The following is a 9,661-nucleotide window of genomic DNA, read 5'->3' as shown; positions in this document are numbered from 1 at the left end:
TTGTTCATATGCTTGAATCCTGTTTTGGTGGCAGGGAAAATGGAAGGCCAAAGAAAGCAAATCCCTCTTGTTACCCCTTACAAGATGGGTAAGTTTCAGCTTGCCCACAGGTACATGTACATACCATGATTGTTACTAGTATTTATTTATTAACTAGACTAGATTTGATATCATAATGATTTGATGTTAAGCAGAATTGTTTTGGCACCAATGACAAGGTTTAGATCTTACAATAGTGTTCCTCAACCACATGCTATCTTATATTATTCTCAGAGAACCACCAACGGCGGCTTTCTAATTGCTGAAGCCACCACCATATCTCAAGCTGCCCAAGGGTGAGTACCATAAAACATATTCAAGATGAAATGAACACTTGGATGATGTTGTTTGTTTTAAGTTTTAACCTCTTGATGAACTTGGTCGGTTTTTTGGTTGGTTGGCTTAAGGTTTAAGGATACTCCTGGGATATGGTCAAAGGAACATATTTATGCCTGGAAACCTATTGTGGAAGCTGTTCATGGGAAAGGCGGAATCTTTTTTTGTCAACTTTGGCATCCTGGCAGGGCTTCAGATCAAAGTAATTATTTTGGTTAATGGTTAATCACATTGACGTTGCCGTTTCTTTACTTTCTTTTTAACCGTGACAATTTGTTACCAATAAACTCACGGTGCCCACCAATACAATACTAATCAATGAACCAAAACATGACGGTTTGTGCTTGACAGATGACCTTCGAGAGGTTATGGTAGTAAACTTGTGCCTGACCTCTTGAAGGTTAGCATGGTCGTTTCCTTAGGAGGTGTCAGTTTGTGTTTTTGTTATAACATGATTCATATGATTCTAAAAGCAGGTTTTGAGTCGAATATTGGTCACCCTCCGGTCTCTTGTACAGATAAGCCATGTAGTCCGTTCATCGATACCACTACCGGTGAAGTTTTACTTGAATTTTTACCTCCCCAAAGACTAAAACCAGAAGAAATTAGTGAAATTGTTAATGATTTCAGAGCTGCAGCAAGAAATGCAATGGAAGCTGGTAATTAAGTCTTATAAAAAAATTTAGCCAAAAATATATATATATATATATTTCCTTTTGCTTAGTTTAAAAATAAATTCTGATAAAAAATATATATACACAGGGTTTGATGGAGTCGAAATCCATGGTGCAAACGGTTACCTGATTGACCAGTTTTTAAAAGATCAAGTCAATGATCGAAGTGATGAGTATGGAGGTTCATTAGAGAACTGTTGCAAATTCGCCTTACAAGTAGTGGAAGCCGTTGCAAATGAGATTGGAGCCGATAGAGTCGGCATCAGGCTCTCACCTTTTTCAAGCTATATGGACTCAGTAGACTCAGACCCAGAAGCTTTAGGTCTATACATGGCTAAATCATTAAACAAATATGGCATTCTCTATTGCCACATGATTGAGTCAAGAGCAGAAGATACACAAGATGAAACTGATCAATGGTCTGACGGTTTGGTGCCCATGAAACAGGCCTTCAAGGGTACTTTTATAGCAGCTGGTGGGTACGATAGAGATAATGGTAGCAATGCTATAGCTCAAGAACGTGCGGATCTTATAGGTTATGGTCGATTGTTCTTAGCAAACCCTGATTTGCCTAGAAGATTTGAGCTTGATGCACCCCTTAACAAGTACCAACGAGACACATTTTATATTGGTGATCCGATAGTTGGTTATACCGATTATCCTTTCCTTAAAGATGTAACCAATGAGAATGAGTATCATGAAGAAAGACTTGCATTTGATGTTTAAACTACATCTATTTTCATTCATAATACAATACCATGATATTACTGAAAACAGGTTTACAACTGAGACACAACAAAGTATACTATATATCTTTCGGAGGTCGTGGTAATCATGCTTTTCATGGTCATTATATATTGTCCTTATTATAGACACATGACCATAATCCTAGTACTTACAAATGACAACCATCATAATTACTTGAGCTAACTTACTTTTCTAGCAACCTCCACTATCGGGCTCAATTGAACTTAAAAGTCCATTACCTCTAAGCTGTGTGCAATGCTCCTCTGCATCCGGCTGCCCACAAACAATCACCACAGAAAGACCATTAACGTGCGCCTCTTGCATAATATTAACCGCATTGTCAACCGTCATTCCCGGTATAACCTTCATGAGCACTTGCACCACATACTCCCTCTTATTATAGTTATCATTATGCAGCATCACTCGATATGGCGGGGCCATTTTCCTTGATTTCCTGAAACAAAACGAGAGATTATCAAATAAAAAACCACATTTTCTAACACTTAAAGAGTTAAACTGATTGTAACATTATGCTTACTTCAAGTCAAACTCTGACTCTCGGCCGGGAGTTGTTTTTTCTATAACTGGTTTATCCAGGACCCCACCACCTTTTTCCAGCCTTGGAGGCGCCATTGTCATAACTGTGATCCATTTTATGCTTTGATTATAAAGCAGGTATTTGTCCCCTGTATGTGACATCAATAATCGTACTTATCTCACATTGAATCAATGAAAAATAGAACAGACTATTATTGCACAGATAAGGATGGATTAGGATTTAGAAACCAAATTCATATCTAATGGATTGAAACATGTTCAGAAATCACTGAAGAACATTGAATAACTCTTGGTACAAGATGCAGCATGTGTTTAGGCAATACATGGAGACTTGATTACATGCAGTCGCATACAACAAACTCATACAGGTAATTGGATAAACATACAGCGTTGTAAAGATCACGAAATCGGATGACTGCCAATTCGATTTCACCTAACCGACCACTAACATCAGTCAAAATCTTTTGACTAATTGAAAAGTTATCCCTATTAATCGCTAGTCAGTGCTAGAGATGAAATCACCACCGTATACCAGTCAATAGCCGGCTTAGTTTCGGTTACTAATAACCGGTTTAGTTTCGGCTTTTGGTTCGATCTGGCCTAAATCACCACCGTATACCAGTCAATAGCGTGAGGTTGTTTAGAAAGCTCTAACCATCAATCGATTAGCCTAAAGCGTTAATATTGATGATTGAATTTACAAATACATACCTGATTTGGAATGAAGAAGAGGAGAAGGAGCGAGTCGGCCGCAAATGGAAGTCCCCATGGCCACACACTCTCACCACACACTACACTGTGTACAAAATTCACAAAAATAAAAACAAATCAAATCCAATCCTTTCTAGTGTATATTTTAAATCATCATGGTTGTTATATGTGGCTTTTATTTTTTTGTTTCCTAAATATTTTCTCACCACATTTCTTTCTTGATTTTTTTTTATTTCTTTCGGTTAACCTACTACGTGTACATCTAGACATATTTTTTCTAACACGTGTATATATGAATTTTTACGGTGAATGTTTTTGTTGGTTTGGAAATTTGTTGTCGAGATTTGACCATCACTTCACTCTTCTGGTTCGAACTGGTATATGATCAATCATAATAAAAATACTCTATGATTTATCTCTCAAACTACACCTATACAAAATGCTTTGTACCCGAGTTTCAATTAAGGAAAGAAATGAAATGAAAGGGAGGAAAACGATCAGTGTCGCGTTTCCGAGTTTCATTTAAGAAAAAAAGAACTTGTGTTCCCAAGTTTATTTAAAAGAAGAAAAGAAATGAAAGAAGGAAAATTGAGAGAAAATTAGGGTAATTATAGAGTATAGGTATGCTTCATCACACTGGCTATTAGGGGTGAGTAATAACCGAAATCGAATCGAAATAATCGAAAACTTAATTAACAGAAATTAACTAAACTGCACCAGACTCTCCATTTTTTTTTCCATATTTTCAAGCCTTTTTTCCTTTATTTCATGGATTATATATGTATTAATAGTTTAATACTGTCATTTTCATATATTTATATCTCCATTTCATGCACTAATATCTCAATTTTCATATATTAATTCCTTCATTTCATGTATTTTTATCTCCATTTCATGTACTAATAACTCAATTTTCATAGATTTATACTTTCAATTCATGTAGAACCTTCGGTTCATGTATTTAAGTACTCATTTCATGTATTTTCAAGTAAAATTTTAGCCAAAGTTTACAACTGATTATTAATCAAACCGAACCGATAACCGATCTGTTCGGTTAATGCTAATAACTGAAACGAACCAACCCCTGCTGGCTATCAAGTGTCAAGTCAGTCATGTATACCAAAAAAAAAGTATTGATATGATTGTTTTATGAACTCATTAAAAAGTAACATGAGTATATATTGGAAAAGTTAGTTCAAAGATAAAAAGCTATTTTCAAATTCATCCATGTGATGACCAATTTGAAAAAAATGTTTCTTTTTTTTTTTTAACTTTTAAACATATTTTTTAGGGGAGAAAAAAATGTAATTTTATTTTTACATTTTTTATAACTTTATTTATATACCATAAGATTTAAACTTTAGTTAAAAGCAAGTGGTTGAGAATAAGTTTCTTCAACTCAAATAGTTTTTATTTAATCTTAACCATATATATATATATATATTGTAACATCCTAATTTTTCATGATATTTGAAAAATACATATACAACATTTACAAGATGGTTTAAGAAATACGAGAATGTATTTGATAATTGCTTACATAACTTTAAATTTCAATGGTGTTTGTAAATAGTTTAGAGGATTGATTGTGTTTAATTATAAACTAAAAAGGTGGTTTTGGAAAGTTAGCAAATAAAAAGAATGGAGATTCATCTGGAAAGGTCGACACCTCTTATGTTCAAGGGAAGAAAGAGTGCGGCCATGAGGCTAAAATATCGAAATTGGAAGATTAAAACATCGTTTCTGCTTAATTCCTAAGGCTTTGGTAAGTATTTCTTATGTTTTGGTTATGAAATTAGAGTTAGGATTACATGAGCATTGGATCCAAACCTGCAATTTCGGGTTTATGATGCCCGATTTTCATATCATAACCCTAAACTATAATCTAGAATGATCAATTGTAGTTATTGAGTTTTAGATTAAATTTCATGTTGAGGTTTGATTACTAGAATGATATATTAATATGTCGGGGATGAAAATAATATGTGGTTGTTGAGTAAATCTGAGTAGAACTTGTGAATCTAAAATAAATGGTGAATTATAGTTGATGCCCGCAAGGTGTTTGATGAAACGTCGAACTACTAAAATAGTGAAAAATGTGTTCGAATTGTATCGATTGCTTGCGTCGTAAGTTTTTTTTATTATTTAAGCTAGTGGGCATGACTTATGATAAACCTAGCGAGAATCGATGATGATATGTGTTCTAATTAAATGAGAAATTAACTTGTTGTCGAGATATGCATAGGCATGGCACAACTTGGAAGGCAATGAGTTGCACAATCAACAAGACCAACAAAACAAAGTCAACGATGTACAAGTAAGTCATCTATGCTTTGGATATAGGAGTTAACCAATTAATATTGTTTTGATCCAATTTAGTGCCTCCATTCTTATATCTTGTAAGATTTGTTCTGGTGAGTTTGGCTAAATTTACGTTGCTGTCAACAGTACACAGTTACGGGTCGAGGATTGTTTCGGGTGCTAAAAAGTATTGGCTTTATATGAAATTTCATCATCATCATCATCATCATCATCATCGTACTCAGTATATCCCACCAATAGCAAAGCTATGGTAGGGTCTGAGGAGGGTAAGTTGTAGGCAGCCTTACCTCTACCCCATAGGGAAATTTTATATGAAATTTAGTTTCCAAATTTCCCACACATATATGTAGGTCCTACAAATGGTTTCAAGTCAAATGGGTTTAAATAAGAGGTCAAAATAAGTTTCTAAAATCGCTTTATAATTGTTGTCTGAACCAGGTCAGCCTATCTGTGGGCGACATTTCGGGGCTTTAATCATTTTATTTTAGTGTTATTTTTGGACAGAAGCTACACCACATTATAAATGATTTTGTGTAATTTTTATAGATTTTTCTGAAATCGTTTGACGAGGTTTTGCGAATTAGTTCTGAATAAAATAGCAACTTTCAGCAACCGGGTCAGTCCATTGCAGATGTTGTTTCAAGCTCTTAACATTTTATTTTGACATGATTTTTGGTAAAAATTTACTTAACATCATAGTTGATTTTCTATAATTTTTGTAGATTTTTATGAAATCGTTTGATGAGGTTTTCTGAATTATTTGTGAATAAAACAGTGATTTTCAGCAAGATGCGTAATAGTCTCATAAATTATAGAAAATCGTTTGATGAGGTTTTCTGAATTATTTGTGAATAAAACAGTGATTTTGCAAATTAGTTCTGAATAAAATAGCAACTTTCAGCAACCGGGTCAGTCCATTGCAGATGTCGTTTCAAGCTGTTAAACATTTTATTTTGACATGATTTTTGGTAAGAATTTACTTAACATCATAGTTGATTTTCTATAATTTTTGTAGATTTTTATGAAATCGTTTGATGAGGTTTTCTGAATTATTTGTGAATAAAACAGTGATTTTCAGCAAGATGCGGAATAGTCCCATAACGGGTCAAAACTGTATGCATGACTTATCAAATGACAAAGGGTTAAAAGAGGTGAACATACAATATTTTTAGTATTAGTTAGCATGTTATGTTGAATATTATGTTGATCAATTTGTTGATCATGGCCCGCTAGTTTGATGTTTTCTAATAGTATAATTAATTTGGATTTTTGGCTCGTTAGTTGATGTTTATATAAATGGTATAGAAAAGGATGATGATCTTAAATCTTTTTCTGTTCGATCAAGAAGGATTAAACTTTCAAGTGTATGAACTTGAAGACATGAACCTTGTGAAGGAAGCATTTTACAAGACGCTGAACTATGACTCAAAACCAAGGTATGGGTAAGTGTATTATTTATCATGAGCGAAAGCATGAGTCGGTCAGTTTGGGTATAGCCGGTATGGGCGTATGCTATGTTGACCCACGTAGCTTACGCCGGTGAACTTTTGTGTTATGCCAGCTTGTACGATGGTCATGGTTTGAGCTCAGATTTTTGGGAAACTACCAGCTCAAATTTTAATAAGTTAGTAGGTTTATGTGTTATATGTTATTAAATATTAATTTAATTGGTATGTTGCAATGCCTCAGGTGAAGTTCACAACGGAGTCGGGAAGTCGATCAAGTGCTAGGTATTGGATATCAATACACATCTAAAGTTCAAATTCTTTTTTTTATAAAGTAGTATAAACAAGTTTTGAATAATTATTGTCTTTAATCGGAAGATGAGCTGTATGTAAATGTTATGAGTTGTGTTCGGTTGATATGATTTAGTTCCATATTATTTAAACGATAAAGAAAATTTTGGAACGTTCACTTCTGCATTAACTTATTGTATAAATTTATGTGTAAAATTTTGGGTGTTATATATATATATATATATATATATATATATATATATATATATATATATGTATGTATATATATATATATATGTATGTATGTATGTATGTATGTATATGTGGTAAGGATCCTAAGAGAATCATTGGCAAATTGAGAACTTTAAGAATCATTTTGGGACCACTAAAAAATATTTAAAAAATATAAAACAAAAAAAAATGAAAATTTTGAAAAAGTAAAATAACCAAAATTCTTATATTTCATTCCGGTTTCATTAAAAAAAATGAAAAAAAAAAATTTCTTTTTAATTCGTATTATATCTATACACAAATGTATACTTTCATTTAATCTCTAGTTACGTAATCTACACATAAGTACATTATCACTTACCTTAAATTATACATATGTGTATAGAAAAAAAAACATAAGTGTACATATATGTACATATTATACATATATGTATAATTTAGCTAAATCAATATTAAAAAAAACGAATTTTTTTTCTTTTTAATTCGTATTATACATATACACATATGTATACTTTAATTTATTCTCTAGTTACGTAACGTACACATATGTACATTATCATTTACCTTAAATTATACATATGTGTATAGGAAAAAAAACATATGTGAACATATATGTACATATTATACATATATGTATAATTTAGCTAAACCGAGATTTTTTTTACGTTTTTTTAGAAACCAAGATGATAAATAAGAACTTTGATTTTTTTACTTTTTTTATTTTTGTGTTTCTTTTTTGTTTTATGATTTTTTTTATTTTTGGGTTTTTTTGTGGTCCAAAATGGTTCTCATAGTTCTCAATTCCCAAAAAGTTCTCACATGATCCTGATTCTATATGTGTGTGTGTGTGTGTGTGTGTGTGTTTAGAAGAAGGATCCGATGCAATAATTTCTAATCATACAAGACGTACACGACTTGTATCCTCGTCGATTTAAATTAGCGATATAGGTCTTCAATCAGAATAGCGAGCAACAACAACGGCGAGCCGGTCTTCGTCCACCGCTGCTCCCATCGATGTCGTCTGCCTTCACCATCACTGTTTAGCAATCCGGAACCGTCCAACTATTCCGTCCACTGTCCACCGTCATGAACATCATCTACCTTCGTGAGCACTTCCATCACGACCATCAATTATTGTTCACATGTCAGCTGATCAAATTGACCAATTGAAATTGAAATTGTTGAACCTATTTGATCAATTAACCTTGAAATTAATACAATTAATTATCAATTTGAAGCTTCGATCAATTTTTTACTTTGAGTGATGGGTGTTTATCCTTGAATGTATCAGGATTTAAGCCTGAACGTTTAAGTTTTTTTGCCTGAACGTTTTAGATTTAAACCTGAACGTTTAAAGGTTTAATCTTGAATGTATAAGATTTAAGCCTAAAATTCTTAAGCCTTGTCTTCTATTTTTTTATTTTTATTTTTATTTTTTGTTCTTAACTTCTTAGACTTTTGTTCTGAATTTCTTAGCTTTTCTTCTAAACCTTTTTTGTTATGAACTTCTTAGATTTTTGTACTGAACTTCTTAGCCTTTATTTTCTAAACATTTTAAGTTTTTAACTGAACATTTCAGTTGTGTTCAGAATGTTTAAACATAATATTTTGAACTCTAATGAGAGCTCAATTGAGTGTATTGTTCTACAATTACATAATTGATTGATGATTCTAAAGCATCCTACACATCAATTCGATAGATTAAATTATCAATTTTGATCAATTTGAAGATTCTTTTGATTTTGATTTTTGACTTTTGAGATTTCATACTTTAAGCTTTGGTTAGGGTTTAGAAATTGGATTAGATAGAGCGAGGAGTTCAGAATTTGGATCAGGATTGATTTGTAATTGATGAATTTGATCACGAACTAGTTTTGTAAACTATTATTATACAATAACCCACCCCTATATATATATAGGGGAGATTTCAAATGATAACCCCTTTGAGTTTTAAGAACTCGAAAGAACTCAGTGTAACCCTTTTTTTTTAATTTTTTTTACACATGCGTAATATATGTAGGTTACATATACGTAAAAATATTACAGAATTTTTACGCACCGATTCGACTTTTTATACATGTGTAACGGACGTAAAAGTTAGTGTAAACACTTGCATCTTAATTCTCTCTCCTACTTTGAGGTTTTGGTCTGATTTAATCTCAACCACATATTCCAATCCATTTAATTAAATGTGTGGCCAAGAATTGAGTTCATAAGTTCTTAAAACTCAACATGGTTCTCAAAATATCCCTCCCCTATATATATATATATATATATATATATGTAGGGTTATGTTAAAATAAAAAT

At 32.4% G+C, this 9,661-nt stretch overlaps 2 protein-coding genes across 2 annotated transcripts; one reads left to right on the top strand and one right to left on the bottom strand.

Annotated features, from left to right (window-relative positions):
- The first annotated feature begins 201 nt into the window (after positions 1-201).
- On the top strand, positions 202-1,791 carry LOC143581609 (12-oxophytodienoate reductase 1-like). The gene is made up of 4 exons (XM_077064361.1): positions 202-335; positions 447-577; positions 852-1,034; positions 1,138-1,791. Exons 1-4 carry the CDS (start codon positions 211-213, stop codon positions 1,773-1,775), a joined length of 1,077 nt encoding a protein of 358 aa, XP_076920476.1. The 5' UTR covers positions 202-210; the 3' UTR covers positions 1,776-1,791.
- An 11-nt stretch (positions 1,792-1,802) lies between these two features.
- On the bottom strand, positions 1,803-3,171 carry LOC143581610 (ATP-dependent Clp protease adapter protein CLPS1, chloroplastic-like). Its single transcript, XM_077064362.1, has 3 exons — positions 3,066-3,171; positions 2,335-2,482; positions 1,803-2,250 (listed from the first exon to the last, which is right to left on the bottom strand). Exons 1-3 carry the CDS (start codon positions 3,121-3,123, stop codon positions 1,989-1,991), a joined length of 468 nt encoding a protein of 155 aa, XP_076920477.1. The 5' UTR covers positions 3,124-3,171; the 3' UTR covers positions 1,803-1,988.
- Positions 3,172-9,661: the final 6,490 nt, after the last annotated feature.

This window comes from Bidens hawaiensis, unplaced genomic scaffold (genome assembly GCF_021521415.1).
Source record: "Bidens hawaiensis isolate Kalapana, Puna unplaced genomic scaffold, B.hawaiensis_p1.1 tig00031116_1, whole genome shotgun sequence".
Lineage (NCBI taxonomy): Eukaryota > Viridiplantae > Streptophyta > Magnoliopsida > Asterales > Asteraceae > Bidens > Bidens hawaiensis.
The sequence above is the reverse complement of the archived record's forward strand: the minus strand, read 5'-3'. Positions and strand labels throughout refer to the sequence as shown.

Coding starts and splice junctions, on each gene's coding strand:
- LOC143581610 (XM_077064362.1), bottom strand. CDS start 3,123: ATGGGGACTTCCATTTGCGGCCGACTCGCTCCTTCTCCTCTTCTTCAT. Junction 2,483..3,065: donor TCTTCTTCATTCCAAATCAG/GTATGTATTTGT, acceptor TGTCACATACAG/GGGACAAATACCTGCTTTAT. Junction 2,251..2,334: donor GAGTCAGAGTTTGACTTGAA/GTAAGCATAATG, acceptor GTTTTGTTTCAG/GAAATCAAGGAAAATGGCCC.
- LOC143581609 (XM_077064361.1), top strand. CDS start 211: ATGACAAGGTTTAGATCTTACAATAGTGTTCCTCAACCACATGCTATC. Junction 578..851: donor TGGCAGGGCTTCAGATCAAA/GTAATTATTTTG, acceptor TTCTAAAAGCAG/GTTTTGAGTCGAATATTGGT. Junction 1,035..1,137: donor AAGAAATGCAATGGAAGCTG/GTAATTAAGTCT, acceptor ATATATACACAG/GGTTTGATGGAGTCGAAATC.